Consider the following 20,119-nt stretch of genomic DNA (forward strand, 5'->3'; position numbering starts at 1 on the left):
AAGCCTTCTGGTTTCCTGGAGGCTGCAGCAAATGAGGAAACACCTGCCCTGGCCGAGGCAGCTGCCCCGGGCCTGCTGGGCTCACCCCTGCCCCTCCAGCCCCTTTCTGACCCTGCCCCACTCAGTCAGTAACCTGCAGGATGGCTACATGGAGTTAAGAAACCCTTCTCATGTGAAAATAACACCAGTTCCTGGTATTTCTTGGTGCTCTCTCCAGCCCCCTCCGGGGAGGCTGTAGCCAGCTGTGTTTGCCTCTTCTCCCGAGGCACAAGTGACGGGCAAGAGGAAGGGGCCTCAGGTTGTGCCGGGAGCGGTCGATATTGGATATTAGGAAAAACTGATTCACAGAAAGGGTTGCCAAGCCCTGAAACAGGCTGCCCGGGGCAGCGGTGGGTATTTCCAAGCTGCGGTGCTGAGGGACGTGGTGTAGCGGCGGATTTGGCCGTGCTGGGTCGACGGCTGGAACTGATGCTCGTCAAGGTCTTTGCCAGCCAGGCGGTGCAGGGGTCCCCCCCGCACGGTGCCCCGCAGCCCCGCACGGTGCCCCGCAGCCCCGCACGGTGCCCCGCAGCCCCGCGTCCCGCGGCCCCGGGCGGCAGCGCCGTGCGGGGCGGAACTGGCGCGCGGGGCGCGGCGCGGGGCGGACGCCGTTACGGGAGGGACCCGCGTCCGTCCCCGGGCAGGCTCCGGCTGCCGGGCGGTGCCGCTGCCATGTCGGGCTTTAGCCCCGAGCTGATCGATTACCTGGAGGGGAAGATCTCCTTCGAGGAGTTCGAGCGGCGGCGAGAGGAGCGCAAGAGCCGCGAGAAGGTGCGTCTGTCCCGCCTCACCCGCCGCGGCCCGGCCCGCTGCCCCGCCCTGGCAGGCCCTGGCAGGGCCCGGGCCCGCAGGAGCAGCCTCTTCCCTCCCTCCTGCCCTCCTGTGTGCTGGAGCTTGCGTTGCGCGCTGTGCTCAGCTTACTGTCCGCTCAGCTGTGCATTTCTGTGCCAAAATCATAAGAAGCTAAGATTATTTTATATGGTCATTAGGAACCGGTAGAGCAAGTTGTTCAGGGGACAAAATGCAGTGTTTTGGTTCATGCCAGCGTGGCTTGTGTGCCTGGACTAAAAAGCTGGTGGCAGTTACCTTCAGGTACCTTAAATAATTTCTCAATTAGGCTGCAGCAATGAGCAGAATCAGGTTTTGATATCAAGTCATCCAGCATGTACTGCTGGTGCTCCTCCATCATGTTTTTTTTACTGTGAGAGTGACAGAGCACTGGAACAGGCTGCCCAGAGAGGCTGTGGAGGCTCCTTCACTGGAGACATTCAAAACCCGCCTGGACACGTTCCTGTGTGATGTGCTCTGGGTGATCCTGCTCTGGCAGGGGGGTTGGACTAGATGATCTTTCGAGGTCCCTTCCAACCCCTAAGATTCTGTGATTCTATGATTCTATGTTCTGAGTGAGAGAGATCTAAGGAAGAGGTCCAGTTTGACTACTTTCTTTGTAATCACAGCTTCTTGGCAGCAGTAGATACAGGGAGACCCAGCTTTGTGTGAAGATACCACGAGAAATTCTGTATGCTTGAGCTGAGCGTTGCAGTTAACTTTTCCATCATTGTGTTAAAGTGCAGCTGAATTTCTGTATTTCCTGTTGTTGGGAGAAGAAGTTCAGCAGAACACAGCTGTAGTGGAAGGACAAGTGACTTCCTAGAGCTGCCTTCTTACTGGATGAACAAGTGCTATTTTGATACTCCATTTTGTGTTTAAAAAGGCAGGCTTCAAAGGACTTGTCATACATTTGTAACTTTTTGTAATACAGTCAGCTATATAATCTTACCTCAATGTAATGCCAAATAAGCAATGGAGTAGTCTCTTCAGTCCAAAGTAGTGTGAACAGTCACCATAGAATCATAGAATGGTTTGGGTTGGAAGGGACCTTGAAGATCATCCAGTTCCTAGACCAGGTTGCTCACAGCCCCGTCCAGCCTGGCCTTAAACACTTCCAGGGAGGGGGCATCTGAGTCATCTCGCATTGATAAAAATGAATATCTTGAAAGGAAGTAATCTTTGATTTATTTAATTTTAAAATACAGAGCTTATTCCATCTGTTTTACTAGCAGTGCAAAACGTGGAAGCCGATGGTATAAATGCTAATTTTAAATAATAGGAATGATTCATGTTATAAAATGGATAACTAATATAGTTGGTATACGTAGGATGGTGAAAATGCATCTGCTGAGGAAAACACTGAAGATGTAGAGGCTCCATCTTCATCCAGAAAAGCATCCAGGAAATCCCAAAATCAGGATGAAACTGATGGTAAGCATTAACATAATAATTTCAGTGAAAAATGTATTTTCAAAGTTATTGAAAGTATCTTCACTTTGACAGCTGACTTGTTATAAAATATTTGGCTGCTGGTTTTGAACCTGGGGTTATTGAAGCATATGTTGGAATGTATATCTTTGTAGGATATTCTGAGTCATTGCCAGGTTTTTGAATTTGTTCAGAGTTTTTAAGGATCTGGTCAATGGGTCATCTTTTTCTGGGAAACCCTCCATTTTTCCCCTCCTGTCTGCTTATTACTCTCTCTAAAGTTATAAATAATTGGAAATTTTTAACTTGTCTCAAAAAATCTTCTGTCTTGTTTTGGTTTTCTCCTGTTCATCTCTTTGCCATTCTTTTGCTGAGACTTGAGTGTTTCAGATATTTGACTCTAATGTGCGAGTATTGCTTTACATTGTCATCCAAAGTGAAAGAAAGTAGCTAAAAAGAGGAGTGGGGTGTTGTGGTTTGTTTTGTTTTTTCTTTATTTTTTGTTGTTTTTTTTTCTGTTATTCTTTTGCCTGTTTAGAGTACCTACATTTTTTTTCCCTTATTTTCTGCTGGATATCCCTAGCTACAGGGTCCCTGGCTGGCTTATCTTTGTGTAGTTACTAGAATTGTAGTATCTCCTTAGATGCCTTAGCAAGATAAGCTGAACTTCCTTGGGGTTCCTGCATAGTGAAAGGACTTCAAGAAGTGGTAGGAGCAGCACTTCTCTCTTTAGTTTGTATCAGTGCTGGCTGACCCCCTACCTCAGGTTCTGCATTTGAGCTTTAGCTGTGGTCTGTTTCAGACACCCTCTCTTCAGAAGCTGTGCTCCATGCACCAGTGAGGGCATATTTTCATGGGATTGTCAATGCCATGAGATAGCAAAGTGCAATTTTTTATCTCTCTGTGTCAGTTCTTAGACTTCCCTTGCTACTTTCACTGCAAATTCTCATTGTTCTGGGTTTTATGTCATTTTTCTTCTCTTAAATTTAAAAAATAGGCCTTAAATTTTCTCACCTAAAATGTGCATGAGTTATACCTTGATTTTGAAAGTATGGCCAGACCTCATCTAAAAAGACATAAAATGAGCACTGGAAGTGTGTTTGGAGCCATATATCTGTGATTCTTTATTAGCTCCTTCTTTTTGCTGAAATACTTCTTTTCTGCCCTGTACTCTGCCCAGTCTGTTACATGTTTTTCGTGCCTGTTATCTTTACCCAAGAAAAATCATACCCTGAGAGATTTGTGTTACTGCTGTTTCTGCTCACTGCAGAGAACATGGAGTCTTATGAGCAGCCAAAATCAAGGAAACATCAATAATGTTTGTCACTACTTAAAGACTTGCTGTTAGAATCAGACAGGATATTCAGAAGAAAAATGTCAGGAAAGGTCACGGTTAAAATCGCTTTTGATACACGAACCTGTGGTTATTCCTTTGGATTCCAAATCCTCCAGTTGAAACTTTTCAATGCTACATATTTTGGTATTTTGCATAGATACAGACTTGTGGGAGTTTATAGCCCTAGGTTAATTTAGTAATGAAAAGCTGTAATTTAAAATGTGAACATTTTAAAAATTATATGCTTTAAGCATATATATTCTTTTAAAGAATTTTATTATTTATTTTTATGGAGAAATGTGAATAGTCTGGATGTTTTATTTACACATGTTAAAAGGCACTTATTTTCATGGAGAGAATAGTTACAATGTCTTGTTTTAAATTACTTATAAAAATGGTTTGCTGCATTATTGTTTGGTGTATTTGTCTGCTCACTTAGCCTCTTCAGCTGAGAAACTTTATTCCATCCAACTAGTTCAGTGCTTGAAAATTGCTTAGTATGCTTCTCTTGTATAGACTGAGAAAAATGTTGAAGAAGTTGTTGCTTTATTCTCTGTTTCTCTCCATGCTTTCATTTCAAATATCCAAAAAATGTTAGTGGCTGGGTTATACTAAGCATTGGTAATGAATAACATAGAGTTTTAAAACCAGAGGTTGTTAATAGTTTTTCTGCATTTCTGCAGGCCTTTTTCTTATAGAATAGCCGCTTTAAGTGGGCTACTAATTATGAAGAATTCTGTTTTCTCTGCACTTGTCCTGGTAAGGAATGTGTACTCTTGGTTATATCATAAACCTTTTTTGCTTCTTTCTCAACCAGGAGAAACCTCAGATGGCGTCAGTAAATCTGTTCATCGGGTCTTTGCATCCATGCTTGGGGAAAATGAAGAGGAGGAGGAGGATGAAGAGGAAGAGGATGAAGAAGAAGAGGAAGAAGAAGCTACTGAGCAACCCACAGCTGGAGATGTTTTTGTGTTGGAGATGGTACTTAATCGAGAGACCAAGAAAATGATGAAAGCAAGTATTGAAACTTTCATGTAACTTCCCTGTGTCTCCTGGAGCATAGTGCATAAGTGGCAGCTTGTGTGATCTTAGCTACTTGCTGAGAAACTTACCTAAAAATAATCCAGTAGGATACTTCTGCTTATATTGGTGTTGTCTGCCTTTGTTTATTAGAAAATTACTGTAAATTTCTCTTTGAAAACTTTCAAAAATAATGAAGTGAGCTTTTCCAGTGTCTGGGTTGTATTTGTGTTAGATGTCAGAGTTACTGTGTAAGTTGTGAAAATGATGAAATGTTTTGGTCGGTCATTTCAATGTTGCTAATACTTAAATAACTGCTTATTAGCTTGTGTTAAGCATGAGTATGCCTGATGTCTCCTGAATTCGGGCACAACTGAACCCGTGGTAGAAATAGCATCCTTTTTCCATGTAGGAGAAAAGACCTCGCAGCAAGCTTCCTCGTGCCTTGAGAGGTCTGATGGGAGAAGCCAATATCAGGTTTGCTCGAGGAGAACGTGAGGAGGCTATTCTGATGTGCATGGAAATCATTCGACAAGGTATGTTGGAATGGTAGCACTTTTTGACTTTAAGGATGGGGTGAAATTGCCATGTGGGGAATTCCCATCAGGGAAATTCAGTGTGGCTTCAGTAATGATGAAAATACACAGTACGAGGGATGTCATTGTGTAAGTAACATGGAATTAAGAGTATGTAAAGCATTTCCTGTATTATTTTGCTTATAAAAAGAAATTAGCACCCTCATCCTGCAGAGGCCTGGGCGTCTGCTTGGCTTTACAAAGTTTGCTTTTGTTGTCTTTGCAGAACCAAGGTATAAATGTCAGCATGACTTCCAAAGTAGAATAATGCTATAAATGGTTGTTAGGCTGTTTAATAACTTAGGAAAAGGAACTGGAAGCTTGTCTGCAAGTCTTTTTCTGAATTTCAGCAGCAATGTTGTTGCTTCATGTGAATCAGTTAAATATTGTTTGCAAAAAGGCAAGTTATTTGTTTTCAAAGGTAGTTTTAAACCAAGAGTTCTTAATAATTCTTTTTGTCTTTACACAGCTCCTCTTGCTCACGAGCCGTTCTCCACTCTTGCCATGATCTATGAAGACCAGGGTGACATGGAGAAGTCACTACAGTTTGAACTGATTGCAGCTCACTTAAATCCTAGCGATACCGAGGAATGGGTTAGACTAGCAGAAATGTCACTGGAACAGGACAATATTAAGCAGGCTATTTTTTGCTACACAAAAGGTAGAGTAGCAACCAATTCAGTATTTTAAAAAGATGTTAGATGCTAAGGGCAATTATTTTGTTTTCTTCTGCTTTCTTATTTAGCTTGCTGTATTTTGCTAAGATTCTGGTACCTCTGTTCAGACTTTGGTAAAAGATTCATTAACCTTTAATACAGGATTTCCTTTTCTTACAAAAAGCTTGTGTATGTCCGTTAACATTCATCTAGTCAGAGAGATGAATGTGAAATCCATTGTTGTCTTATCCTAAACTAGGGTCCTCAAATGCTTTGTCTTGTAGCTCTGAAATACGACCCGACCAACGTGCGTTACCTGTGGGAGAGGTCGAGCCTGTACGAGCAGCTGGGGGAGCACAAGATGGCTATGGATGGATACAGGCGTATTTTGAATCTCCTCTCTCCCTCTGACGGAGAGCGCTTCATGCAGTTGGCTAGAGACATGGCCAAGTAAGCTGGACATAACAATTGGGTGTGTTGGTTTTCCAGATTTTCTTAAAAACTGGTATTAACAAGCTCTGCAGCTGTTTCAAGCTGGATTTGTAGCTGAAGTCAAGGAATGCTGGGAGTGACCCACACACAGGCATGCACCCCACTATTGTAATGTTTCTGAAGCCTGACTTGTGGGAATTATCCTGTGAAGGATCAATGTGCCATCTTAGAAGTGCTGCATTATCTTCAAGTAAGAGAATAAAATGCACATACTGATAACTGAAAAAATGCAAGTAGGATACAATTATATACAAATAAAACTATATATTTTATCTATATATCACATCACTAGAGATCTGGAAACTCACCAGCAGCAAACCTGAATGAAACGTAACTATTCAATCTGAAATACAAACTGTCTGCCACATAATATGTCATTTGTGATTTGTTGCTGGAGCAAATGAAAATCTTTCTCCTTTCCTTTTCTGCTAATGAGAGCAGAGAAGTCAAAGAACCTTGCTTGAGATAGAAGAGGCTTGTGGTGTAGCTCTCTTACAGTTTTTTAAGTTATTTACCTGCTTTATATCTTGGCTTTCTCATGCATAACTTGTAGAAAGCTGTCACTGATCCCTTTCAAAGCAGTTTGGTATGTCTTTTAATCTTTGTGGTTGTGAAATGCACCCAAAAAACCAAGGAAGTGTATGTAATGATGTTATTATTGAAGGTTTTTCTGAAACCAGGTTAATGCAATATATCAATATCTGATGTGAGGTGGGGGACACTGTAATGAAAGCTCTGGTGTTGCCCTAACATACAGAAAAAAAAGGTGTTTATTTGAAATACATAAAAATTGTCAGCAGTTGCAATAAAAGAAAAAACACCATGTTCCTGGCTGTGTTTGGTAACGTACTCTTGCCAATAAAAATACTTGGTAATAGACAAAAATAAAATAAATATGAAAATAATTTTGCTAGTGTTCAAAGTATGTGCTGCCCTTTATCTTAAATACTTACTATCTGATATCTGTGTTTTATAGGAGTTATTATGAAGCCAATGATGTGACCTCTGCTATTGAGATAATAGAAGAAGCCTTAACTAAACACCACAGCCTTGTTTCCATGGAGGATGTCAATATTGCAGCTGAACTGTATATTTCTTCCAAGCAGTATGACAAGGCACTGGCGGTATGGAGAATTAAGTGCATTTCTGTATTGTGTTCAGCACCTCTTTGCTAGTCAGGGGAGACCATTTATTTTCCTGCAGTGCTTAAATATGGTTGTTTCTATAGTCATAGAGCTGATCAGGTATAGATTGCTTTCTGTAAGTTCTTTATTAATTGGGATTGATGCTAATGGCTTGATTTACTAAGTTGAGGGCTGTTAGACTTTATGCTGTTCCAGGTTTAAAATTTTGGAACCTTCGCCCTTTTTCTCTACAATTGCCATAACCTTAGTAGCAATTGAAGACCTATGAGCTGGTGTAGTGAGTGCTGCCGGCAAGGGATGTTCTCTAAGTTGAAGGTTAAAAGGGTGACACTGAATGGTCCAGTGGTTGAAGTGCTTTATCTGGTGTACTTCTGTTAGGACTAATAGTTTATGCAGTAAGCATCAAGCGAACATTCCAGAAGGAAAATACATCTTGACTCTAAGGCATAGGGGATTGGAAATCACTTATCTGTTCCAAATTTGTTCTACTGGTTTTTAACCCTCACTTTGAGGCATGTTTTCCAGTTGATTTGCTATGTTTTCTCCCTGAGATTTTATTTAGATCTGTCTGTCTGTGTAAAGCATCACTAGCCTGCAGACAATTCCTCTGACCCTTTGCTGTACTTCTTGCCATTTAAAAAATCAGTCAATTTTATGTACACGGTATTCAGCTGCCAGATTTATTGATACAGTACTCAGTTGCCGGATTGCTTCTCTGTTTCTTCTTGGTGGTTCTCCTCAGGTCTGTTCCTGTGATGATTCTTCTCAGATATCTGAATCTGTATTTGAGCTGATAAACTGAGCCTTTATAAAAATATTATCTTAATACGGTCATCTGGTATGTTCCTCTAAGGGACATCTCTCTGTGTTAATCACTCTTGTTTTGGCAGCAGTAGTGGCTTAATATTTACTTTACTATTCATGAATAAAAATACCAAACTGCATTAGGTCTTAGACCAACAGTCCTTTACACTTGTGCATTTTCCCCCTCACAGCTCCCCATTAGAGAGTGGCTTGAATTGTCTGTCTTTGATTTTTATTTTTTTATTAGTTGTGTAGAATTTTACTAGTTTCATTTAAGTCATTATGTGTATGACCAGGACTGTTTTAAAATGTCTGTACGTAGCTGTGATTTTTTTAAATTTTTTTTTTAAACTGAGACAAATTGTATGGTTTCCCTGAAGTGTGTTAGGCTGAGGAATCCTTGGAACACTTTGGAAAAGCTCTGTGGAGAGCTTAACTGTTTACTTGGTACTCTGCTTTCTTTTTCTGTCTTCCAAAAAGCATTGAAAGAAGCTATAAAGGTTAAAACTTTTATGGTTGTGATCAAAGTAACTTGCATTGGCTGAAGAGATCCTGACTGGATCATCTAAGTAAGTCCAAAAATAGTGAATACATAAAGTGATCAAACTCAATACTAGTCAACTAACTCCGTGTGAAATGAATGCAGCTTTTCTTCTGATAACTTTTGTGATGACTAACCAGTCATGTGGACTGGCTATTCCATATATCCTTTAAATCTTAAAAATTATCTGAATTACTTGTCTGTTTCAGGTTATTACAGATTTTGCAGGAATTGTGCTTGAAAAGAAAGTATCAGAAAAAAGTTCAACTGAGGAGAACAAAGGTAAGTAGCTGGCAAGTGGTTAGTATGACCCCTGCTGTTCATCTCATATGACATCTTTCTTTCCATTACCTTTTGAACTCATGGGTATATTTTGATCCATGTTGCCAGGCTTTTCCTCATCTGAAACTTTTCAGTGTATTTAACGAGCTACATGGCATGATCTCAGCTTTCTATAAGGAGTTACTCTGATGTCCAATTAGCCCTGCTGACTCACTAAGGACAAGGACTGCTCTCCAGTCAACTGGAGGCCTTTTAAAGTTCTAGACATTCCTCTGAGTGTTCACATCAGATCAATTATTGCTGCCAGCTAAATAGCTTCTGAAAAAAAATCAGATAAGCTTAGTGGCATCTATACTCAAGAATATCAACCTTTAACTCTACTTCTGTCATTAAACATTGAAATGTTTTGGTATGTACAAATACAGGAATATTAGTTTGTAATTGAATGAACTAGGTTGTCTTTGGGAAACTTGTTTTATGGAAGTCGTTGCTTAAGTCTGGAAAGATTTCTTTGGGCTTTCTTAGACACATCAGCCCCAGCACCATGTGGGGTGCCCCACTATGATTAAACTGGTTGTTTTTTTCAGCAATGTGGTCCAAACCCAATGTAGGTATGAGATACTTCTGTTGGCTTTTTGTTTTAATGGATTGATCAATGAACCACTGTTCTGGTGGAGACTTTTAAAAGATAATTTATAAGACACAAAACTATAGTGAGTCTAGGAGTTAAAACAGTGTTGTCAAATTACCTGGGGTGTGTAACTTCTTAATACAAAGCTTCTAAACTAGCCAAGAGCTTGGTTCACTTCCTTCTGGTGCTTTATAAGTTTTTTGAATGCTTCCTGTTCCACTGCTCTTCAAAGAAAAAAAGGTCCTCTTTTCATTGTAAGCTACCAGTCCATCATGGATTCAAAAGCAAGTAACTTTTGGCTTAGCTGGTCCTGCTACAGTAATCTGTTAATCTTTTTGGAAAGATACAGGGGCAGCGGTAGAAGCTCAGGAAAGCCAGGAGGCAGTGACTGATGACCAAAGTCATCCAGTTTCTGAATCCAGTGCTGCAGGTAAGTAATTTAATTTTTTATTTCATACAAGTCTGTGAACTGAGCATCTGCTTGTGAACCAGGTTGCAGTCATATAAAAATGGGGAAAGATTGTTAACAGCAGAGAAATAGGGCTTCATCCAGAACAGGTTTCTTCTGTACTGTCTTCCTTACTCAGAAATTCTAACCCAGCCAGCCACCAAAGCCAAAAGCATTCTCCCAGGGCTTGCCCACTTTATGAAGAAGATTCTTCGTTTTGTAAGAATTTATCAATAGGTGAATAGTTATTCTCATGCGGTGTATTAAGACATTCAGAGAATGATAAATTAGCCTGTGTGTGGTGATTTGCAGTAAGTGGATGTGGGTGCAAAAGGAAATGGGGAAGACTTATGTTGGAAATTAGAGTTTTCTCAGGTTATATCAATCACCCTTGGAATGTCTGGTGTAAGAATTAAGGTGAAGGAGAATTTAAACAGGATAGTTAAGGAGGTATCATGACTGCATGTGAAGGAAATATAACAGCGGAGTTTTACTGTGTGACCTTTAATTTGGTAGGATTGTCATGGGTAGCTGCTTTGTCTTGTGTTTTGTATTCTCTTCAGATCACACTCTGGATTGTGTAAAGGTTTGCAGTTTAACTGTGCTTGACAATGGGTGTATACAGCCAGATCCCTGGTACACAGGACTTAGCTTAATAAGAACAAATACCTTAATACAGGGTACATCCTTCAGAAGGCAAGGAGAAGTGGGTTCAGATGCATTAATTGCTAAAGGAAAGCCTAATGAAGCAAGCACATCTTAAGAAGGTGAAGGCTCTAAGCACATCCTATGGGATCCTGCTGTTGAAATTGATGCAGACTGGCAGCACTTGGTACTTCAGATGAAATTAGTAGGATCAGAGACAGTAGGAAGATGCTGTTCCAACTATCAGGAAAGATATAAAAGAGGGGAAAAAGCCAGGCCTACATGAAAATTTGGTGGAGTCCATGAGAATATGTTTTGTTTACTGGAGCTGGACATGGCCTGGAGGTGATGTGAAGAACTGCTTATTGAACCTATGGGTTCAGAAGGAAATTCTTTTACCATTTCACAGGTGTCGAGAAGGTCAGTTGCTGCATACCTGAGGGTGTTCCCATAGACATCACAGTCAAGCTGATGGTGTGCTTAGTTCACTTGAACATCCTAGAGCCACTGAGTGTAAGTAGAAACCGAGTCAGAAGTTGGGGGTGTTCTAATAAATTACCAAAGCAAGTAATTTTCCTGTCTTCATCTCACTGAGGTTGTTGAAAGAGCTGTGGAGATTCTTTTTGCTTCCCTCTTACTCTGAGAGGAACCTAGCAAACTTGTAATAGCAGTACTATTCTTGTCTGTATAAATTATGTCTCCAGTGGAAGCATTACTGAAGCACAGTAAATCACAGCCTATGAGCTGTGACAGACCCAGGACCACGTTGCAGAGTTGTTGAACACTAAGGAGCCAATTTTGCTTTGTTTTAAAGCCTTGCTAAGTCTGAAGACAGTTATTTTATAAAGAGAACTCCTTACTCATGAACACTTTCACCCACTGAAATGTGAAATGTATGGAGGTGTAATATCTGGAGTAGAAAAATGTAGCTTTTTCAGGAATTCTGAAATTCAGATATTTATTTTTTTAAATTTTAAATTACCATTTAAGTGAAGTGCAGTTGAGAACTCAAATAGGATTAAAAATCATAGCATAAATGTAAGGTTCCAATAACCATACCTTGAAGAAATGTTCTTGTTGGTTATTTGTGCTTTTGCTGTTTTGTGTGGGTTTTTTAAAGCCTCTTTTGACCACTCTGGTGGAACAAAATCCAGAAGAAATGGGTGACTTATACTTGGACGTCGCAGAGGCGTTTCTGGATGTTGGAGAGTACCAGTCAGCGCTGCCCCTCTTGAGCTCCCTCGTCTGTTCGGAGCGATACAACTTGGCTGTTGTCTGGCTTCGGCATGCAGGTGAGAAGGTGCTGGGCTGCTGACAACGTGATACTGAGAAATGCTAATGCAGTGCTGACCATTGCCAGGGACCTTTATCTAAGATCACAGGAGTTTTAGATTCACATGTTGAAGGATGATTTTTTTTCTGCCATTTGAGTATGTTGTGTTGTTTATGATGTTTCTAGAGTGCTTGAAGGCCTTGGGACACATGGAGCGTGCTGCAGAGAGCTATGCCAAAGTGGTTGATCTTGCTCCATTGCATCTAGATGCACGAATCTCACTTTCAACACTTCAGCAGCAGTTGGGCCGACCTGAAAAAGCTCTGGAGGCTCTGGAACCCATGTATGATCCAGATACTCTGGCTCAGGATGCCAATGCCGCACAGCAGGTGGGTATAGAGCTCTGTGCTTGCAATTTAGGCTGTATTATTCTGCTGAACTGTGGTAGTGGTGAAAGATCTCAACCAGGGATTAAGACTAATTTATCTACACCATGGGCAGCCTTCAGAGCACAGCAAATGACTCATTACAGAGTGTCAGGGAGGAGTCCTTGCAGCTCTTTCTCCCTGGCCTTTTTATTTTCCCCTGTCCCACCTCATTACTTCAGTGGGATGTATAACCTTGTGGCCACTAACAACCAGTCTTGATGCCAATCACTTTGCATCAAGTTTGATCAAGTTGCTACATATGAGCTGCATGGTTTGGCCTCTATTGGTTGTAACTGATGGCATAGCAAAGGTTCTGTATCTCCTCTCCAGCACCTTCACTACAGGTAAAAGTCACGCCAAATTTCTCTGATATTTGAGAATTTGAAACAGTAAACTACTGCTGTGTACTTTAAGGAGATCTTACCTGCTGCTGCTAAGATTCTTACAGCTTTCTAGAAGCTTTTACAGTCCTTTCAGTACTGTATTGAATCAAATTGTTTGTTTTATAAACTCACTCTCTGTGCAAGAAGTTGAATAATAATGTTCCGTATTACCTAGGAATTAAAGCTACTCCTCCATCGTTCGACACTGTTGTATTCCCAAGGCAAGATGTATGGCTACATAGACACTTTACTTACAATGCTGGCAATGCTGTTGAAGGTAAGCCCATCTTTACAGCTACACTGTAAGAAACTGGACAGCTAGGAATTGGGTTAAGGCAAGAGACAAACTCAGGAGGAAAGCTAGTGTTTTTATATGCAAATAGTTTTATAATTGTATAGATAATAATCTTGAGGCGAGTCTGTAATACTGGTGTTCCTGCCTGTAATGTTGAGAGCCCCACTTGTGTGTATAATCTTAATACAGTGACTTCATCTCCCTATTTCTCAGTGTACATAGAACACACTGAATACTTCTTACCTGTAGCAGTCAGCATAGTGCTTTCTTGAAATGTTGATGCTGGTTTCTATTTAATCAATTTTCTCTTGAATTTCTTAAATATTAAAAATAGTAAGATTCCTGTGATAAAATGAGAAAATAATTTGTTTAGCCAGTAAATACAATGGTGGTGGTTTTGTGTTAATAGTATTTTGGTTTATTTTTAAATAGGTAGTGAGGACAGGGATATTTAGACCTCAGTTTTCTCCATCTGGTCAGAGCCATTACTACTGTATTACAGTGGTTGAGTAGCTGATCATCCACATATTTGTGAAACTGATCCAGCAAGGAATTATTCCTGTTATGCCTCTTAGGCAAATAGTTTTGGTTTTTAATATATGCTGGGATGTTCCAATCCCAGGAAAAGGCTTTTAAGTAATTTAAAAGCTTTTGGAGCTTTCTTTGGCATAGCCCAGTTTGCACTGGAGCACGAGACAATGCACAGTTGATCCCTCTCTTGCAAATATTCTCTCTCAGGACCTTGCTCTGTCGCAGCCTTTCAAAGGTGCAGACTGTTTTGGCTCTGCAAGGGGAGCCAGATGGATTGGCCATAAAGCTGCCTTTGGTGTAGGATGTGTTGATGTAATCTGAAATGCTGCCCTTACATTTGTTTCTAGGTAGCAATGAGCAGAGCTCAGGTGTGTTTGATATCTAGTTCCAAATCTGGAGAGAGACACCTGTATCTTATTAAGGTGTCAAGGGATAAAATTTCTGACAATGACGACCAAGAGACAGCAAATTGCGATGCGAAAGGTAACAAATGTTTATTAAAAACAAAGAAACAAGATTAGCTCCTGAGGTCTGAAAAAGAAAATACATGTTGCTATTTTGCATGCTAAATTCATGCACTTGTGTTATTGTTGCTTTATTTCTAGGACAAAGGCAGCCTAAAAAATGAAGGTAATACAACTTAAGGGAACAATCCCCAGTCAGAGAAAAATAGAAGGATTACAGAATAATTTAGATTGAGAAGGACCTCTAGAGATCATATGGTCCAACGTTCCCCTCAGTGCAAATATAACGCAGGCAAATCTAGCACATAATAGAAATACATGTTTTAAAAATCGTGTGGGTTTTTTTTGGTTTTTTTTTTTTTAACTGGTGCAGCCTTGGTTGAGCACAGACTACACATTCTTAACCTCCGTTTGGTAGATTAGGAAGAGCAGCTTGAATGCATTCATGTAGTATCTTTACAGCTTAAACTGTGTGTATTTCTTGCCATTTGTTCCCAAGTTTTTACTGTTTGTTGGTTTGGGTTTTTTTGCTGGTATTTTACAAACTGCATTTGAACTGAAAACAAGTCAATATTTTGTCTTTATTTTACCTGTTTTACCTGAGGTGTTTTTGAAGAGATCGTTTTGACATATGCACTTTTTTGTTGTTGTTGTTGAGGGTTTGGCTCTCTTGTTTTAATTTTCTCAACTTACTGACTTTAATACCTTTAGCAATCTTTGCTGTTCTCACGAGCGTCCTGACAAAAGACGACTGGTGGAACCTCCTCCTGAAGGCTATATATTCCTTGTGTGACCTCTCCCGGTACAAGGAGGCAGAGCTACTAGTGGATTCCTCATTGGAATATTATTCATTTTATGATGATAGACAAAAGCGCAAGGAGCTGGAATACTTTGGGCTCTCTGCTGCCATTCTGGACAAGAACTTCAGGAAAGCGTACAACTACATCAGGTGGGGTGCTGAGAAGGCAGAGCAATCTCTTCTGCTACTGCTGCTGCTGAGGCCCTTGTCATGCTGCTGGAAGTGATGCTGAAGGAGGCAGGCTGATGCTTTCCAGCTTTTTGCTAAAGCAGATCAGGAGATAATGGAAACTAGAGGAGCTTTCTGATCATTTTGGATTAAAAAAAACCGCATCATGCAGTCAGCTGATTGGGCCAGAACCATTGGTTCTGTCTTTTGCTCTGGCCTGCTCCTTGAGTGTCTCTTCTTTCTTATCTTCCCTAAACTGTTGGAGTTCTATTGCACATACAGTATTTACTATAGTGCTAAATAATTTATTGGATACTTTTCATTCTGTAGAATCATGGTAATGGAAAACGTCAATAAGCCTCAGCTATGGAACATATTCAACCAAGTTACTATGCAGTCCCAGGATGTCCGTCACCATCGCTTTTGTCTCCGCTTAATGCTGAAAAATCCAGATAATCACGCGCTGTGCGTCCTAAACGGGCACAATGCCTTTGTATCTGGCAGCTTCAAGCACGCTCTTGGTAATGTCTTTAATGTTCTAATATTAATAAGTAAAAGAAGGGAACATTTTTTTTTAGAGGAAGATGTATTAAAGCCTTTTTTCCATACATCAGAAAATTACAGATGGCTTCACGGTGTTAGTCTTTGATTATTCTGTACACAGACCAATGCACTGCTGAAGAGTTTTGCTAATAAAAATTAAGCTGCTGTGTTTGAAGTTTAGCACACATGGCAAATATAACCAACTTGGAAAGATAATTGAAGACTAATGATCATAAAGAATAAGGAGGACAGAAACAGGCCAATTTAAACAACAAATAAAGTTGGCTGGATATTTTAAGGAGGCCTTTGAAGTAAACCTACTGCTTTCAATAAAGGCCTGCAAATGTCACACTTAAGATGTGTGGCCTCTAGGATCTAAATCTGAGGAAGGACCTTGGTTGCCTTCTGTGTCTGATTGTATTCTGCTTATGTTTTTACATCATAGTTTGCATTTTTTCTTCAGAATCCAAGGAGTGCTGAAAATACAAGGTTTTATTTCATGTTTTTTCCTGTGTATTTTGATGTAGGTATATTCAACTGTTTATTTTCTTTGTTTACACTTCTAGTGTGAAAGCTTTGTTTTTTATCCTTAAATTCTTAAGGGATGCCTTTCACAACAAACATCCTGATTGGATTATTTGCTTTTAGGACAGTATGTGCAAGCCTTTCGTGCAAACCCAGCTGAACCTCTCTACAGTCTTTGCATTGGCTTGACTTTCATCCACATGGCTTCTCAGAAATATGTCTTGAAAAGGCATGCTCTTCTAGTACAGGTGAGTTAGTGTGATTATTCCTGCCTACAGCATTTCCTGGCGTTGTATCTTGCAGACAGTTTTACATCTGTTTTACATCTTCTGGGATATCAGCACCTGAACAGATGCATTGTCCCTATTGGGGTTTGTTCCTTTGTCAGAACCTCCAAGTCCCATATAGAAGGAGCAGGTATCCAGACTAAGGTTGGGAACGAAGTTCTGTACACCTGGCATTCTGCTAGTCATATAGTTTAAATACATGAGCGTGTATTTTAATTATAAACTGAAAGCAAAATTAAGGAAGCATAACACTTGCAGAGTGCTTTGACTTTAAACTTATTAAGGCTCTGGCACTGCTGAGTATGAGTTCCCATTCAAATTCTGCTGGAGACTTGGCAGTAGAACATCTGCCAGCTTCAAGAAGGGCCATTAACTCTTGCCTACTGCTTAGGATATATGAATTTTTCATGCCCTTATTCAGGGATGTTTATTTTTGGCCACTTAATAAAGTGATCTACTGATAATTACCCTGATAACTGGTACTGAAGTAAATATTTATATGGACCACAAAATCAAGAAAAGAACATTGTGTTCCAGAAATGGTACTTCAATATGTACTTCACGAAGTACAGAATTTTGTAGAATTCTGAAAAGCTGAAGAATAAAACCATTTCTTGCTGCTATCCAAGGCAAAGAGTGAACAAAAAGGAATTAAGGTTTGGTGGTTTTGTTCCCCCCACCCCTTTTTTTTTTTTCTTTTTTTTTTTTAAAGTAGGGGAGGTTTATCTTTTAAATATTTTCTTTAAAAAAAAAATCTTGCTCTTGCCTGTCCTTTGGCTACATGTTTTTAAGGTGGTCAGCTCTTCTGAACATGTGTGTATGACATAAACATGTACATCTACACTTACATACGTAGCAAGCTAATGCCATAAGCCATAAGTTGCTGAATTAAATAACTGTGTTGAATTTATTAAAAAGATCTGCCTATTGTTACCAATGGCAGTGAGACTGACAGAGCACAGGCTTTATGCTGTCAGCAACCAAATGTGACTTGTCTTCAACTTAACGTGTGGTTTTGTGGATCAAAATTTTAAATAGACACATTTAAACACCTGTTCTCCAGCATATTTCACTGCAATCTTCAGAAAGGGAACAGTCACAAATGTGCATAATGTGTATGTACAGGGATTCTCCTTCCTTCACCGGTACCTGGACCTGCGTGGACCTTGTCAAGAGTCTTTCTACAACCTTGGCCGTGGCCTTCACCAGCTGGGATTACTGCACTTGGCAATCCACTATTACCAAAAAGTACTTGAACTTCCTCCCCTCACCTTAGAGGTACTGTATCTTTGTAAGTTATGTGCAGAGAATAAAGACATTTTTATGTTAATAATTTCTCAGCCATAGTTAAAATAGGTACATAAAATCTATGTAGTTGAATTTCCTTTAATTTGAATTGTAATTCCCTGTTGTTGGAAGCCCAAATCTGGTTATCCCCTGGGAATGTATACAAGCATGTGTTAATTTTAAAGGTTTCTTATTTTGAAGGATTTACTAATAGGCTGAAGTAGCAGCAAAAAGTATTGTAAAGACCTTTATCTGAATAAGTAGCTGAACTTTATATTTATTACATCAATGAATTATAACTGGAAGTTCCGTATACTCACCCATGCTCTAATACAGCATGCTGGAGCAACAGGAACTGGTATTCAGAGTGCATAAATGCACCTGAGCCGTGGTTTTGCTCTAATTGATGTGTATTAGATCCCTTTAGCAAGGGTGGGTAGAAAAATTGCAAGAGAACAGGAGGGGTTGGTTAAGGAAGAAACATGGGTGTTGGTCAGTGCTGGGAATTGAAAGCAGCAGTCTTTTGACTGCCTAGGAGATCCAGGCAGCTTTTACATTCTGACTATATAAACAAATTCTTTGCATACAAAGACAAATTAAGATAGTGCTTTCTTGTTTTATGAGTTGGCTATCTCATTTGCAGCTATTGCTTTGATAATGCTTTGTAATCATGTAACTTTGGTGATTAACATCAGATGGAAAATCATTAAAGACAGGTCACAAGGAATACTTCTTTAGTTTATATGCAACTGAAAGTCTATATAAACCATGGATATGTGATTTGATTGCACTGTAATTGGTACTCATGTTTCAAGTTTTAAACTATTTTGCTTATTGGTAACTTTTTAAAATTATTTTTACAGGGAATAGGAACTGATCAGACAGACTTGAGAAGAGATACTGCCTTTAACTTGTCGCTTATTTACCAGAGCAGTGGAAATAAAAGAATGGCTCAAAAGATGTTGTACACTTATGCAGTTGTATGATGAGGTTTGTGGCAGGTGGTGTGGATACTCTTTGTTTTGGCCTTTGCCTTATCCACTGCTGGGGAAACTGCTGGTGTATGTACAGCTTTTTCTAGACGTGGTCAGAGATGTGGCTTGTGCTGTATGTGGCTTTATGGACTTTTTCTACTTCTTACATTTGAACTGTGTCATACATGGATGGAAATGGACTGTTCTGAGTACAAGGCTGACTGACATGCTCAAGTGTTTTGGTTATTAGCTCTTCTCCTTTGATGCACTGCTCTGTAATCTGATACTCTGTATATAGAATCAAAAAGTGAAAACTGAATTCTAGTGTTTATGTTGTTTTAGGGAAAATTTACAATGTGAAATATTACAACTAGTTACCAGTGAGGTTGGTCATGAAGCCATATTCACTGGTGATGAGGGTTTTTTTTAATGTGCAGCATTATATTACTATAATGTAGAAGAAATGGGCTCATACAATCCCTAGAGGATGAGAACTCAAGATCTTGATAAAGTATTCAGAGTTTTCTAGGCGTTCATGTTCCTAGTAGCTGTTCTATTTGAAGGGGATTGATTTCTGTTTTAGTGAAATCAGTGTGGCCTTTGTTCTTCTGAACTTGTTAATAAAAACTCTGAGGTCAATTATGTTTACTCATTCTTAGAAAATATAGATCCTACTGAACAGCTTAGAGCAAAAATTAATATACTAATATCCTGTAGCTTATTGTTGAACATAACATTGCAAATGGTCTGGTTTTCATTGTTTCTGACAGTTGAACAGTAGCATATGATGGTGGAAGCAATGCTGCTTCCAACCCAGCAAGAGAAGCAGAATGCAAGGCTTTATCAGAAATTAAAAAAGGTAAGAATGTGTATATAGAAATGGATATATGTTATGCACATCAGCAAAACAAGGCTGAAAAATGTTTTTCAGCAAGGCAGTTTGCTGAATAGCAAACAAACCGTGTTGTTGCCTCCCAAGTGCTCTTGCTCCCTAGGGTATCACAGCCAACTGCTGCTGTTGTCTTTCAGCCCACTTCTGTATCTATTTGTGTTCTGTAATAATGTCATACAATTGCAATCAATGAGTAAGAACCAAGTCTTGTGGCATTGCCTAGACTAATTTTAAAGGTAAGGCAATTTTATCTCACATCAAACATTGTTACAATATATTGCATTCCCATTTCACTAGAGATATTCTGGGACATAATGAGAATGTAAAAGTGAGAGACAAATACCAGGAAGGTCTCAATAACTTGGAAAGGAACAGCATATTTTACTTGGCAATAGTA

General features: G+C 39.8%; 1 protein-coding gene across 5 annotated transcripts; it reads left to right on the top strand.

Moving 5' to 3' along the window:
* The first annotated feature begins 669 nt into the window (after positions 1-669).
* On the top strand, positions 670-19,469 carry GTF3C3 (general transcription factor IIIC subunit 3). Of its 5 annotated transcripts, none has more exons than XM_051623736.1 (19): positions 670-810; positions 2,199-2,301; positions 4,452-4,648; positions 5,067-5,190; positions 5,699-5,890; positions 6,170-6,335; positions 7,354-7,501; positions 9,077-9,149; positions 10,124-10,210; positions 11,283-11,386; positions 11,994-12,165; positions 12,333-12,535; positions 13,133-13,234; positions 14,131-14,266; positions 14,959-15,196; positions 15,545-15,735; positions 16,406-16,530; positions 17,695-17,847; positions 18,720-19,469. In XM_051623736.1, the coding sequence occupies exons 1-19, from the start codon at positions 712-714 to the stop codon at positions 18,840-18,842; spliced, it is 2,736 nt and encodes a 911-aa protein (XP_051479696.1). In that variant the 5' UTR covers positions 670-711; the 3' UTR covers positions 18,843-19,469. The 5 variants fall into 5 exon arrangements, with proteins under 5 accessions (XP_051479696.1, XP_051479697.1, XP_051479698.1 ...); XM_051623737.1 differs by having other exon boundaries at positions 680-810; positions 10,130-10,210; XM_051623738.1 differs by lacking the exons at positions 17,695-17,847; positions 18,720-19,469 and having other exon boundaries at positions 680-810; positions 16,411-16,522.
* Positions 19,470-20,119: the final 650 nt, after the last annotated feature.

Source organism: Apus apus, chromosome 6 (assembly GCF_020740795.1).
Source record: "Apus apus isolate bApuApu2 chromosome 6, bApuApu2.pri.cur, whole genome shotgun sequence".
Taxonomy (NCBI): Eukaryota; Metazoa; Chordata; class Aves; order Apodiformes; family Apodidae; genus Apus; species Apus apus.

Coding starts and splice junctions, on each gene's coding strand:
- GTF3C3 (XM_051623736.1), top strand. CDS start 712: ATGTCGGGCTTTAGCCCCGAGCTGATCGATTACCTGGAGGGGAAGATC. Junction 9,150..10,123: donor TTCAACTGAGGAGAACAAAG/GTAAGTAGCTGG, acceptor CTTTTTGGAAAG/ATACAGGGGCAGCGGTAGAA. Junction 15,197..15,544: donor AAAGCGTACAACTACATCAG/GTGGGGTGCTGA, acceptor TTCATTCTGTAG/AATCATGGTAATGGAAAACG.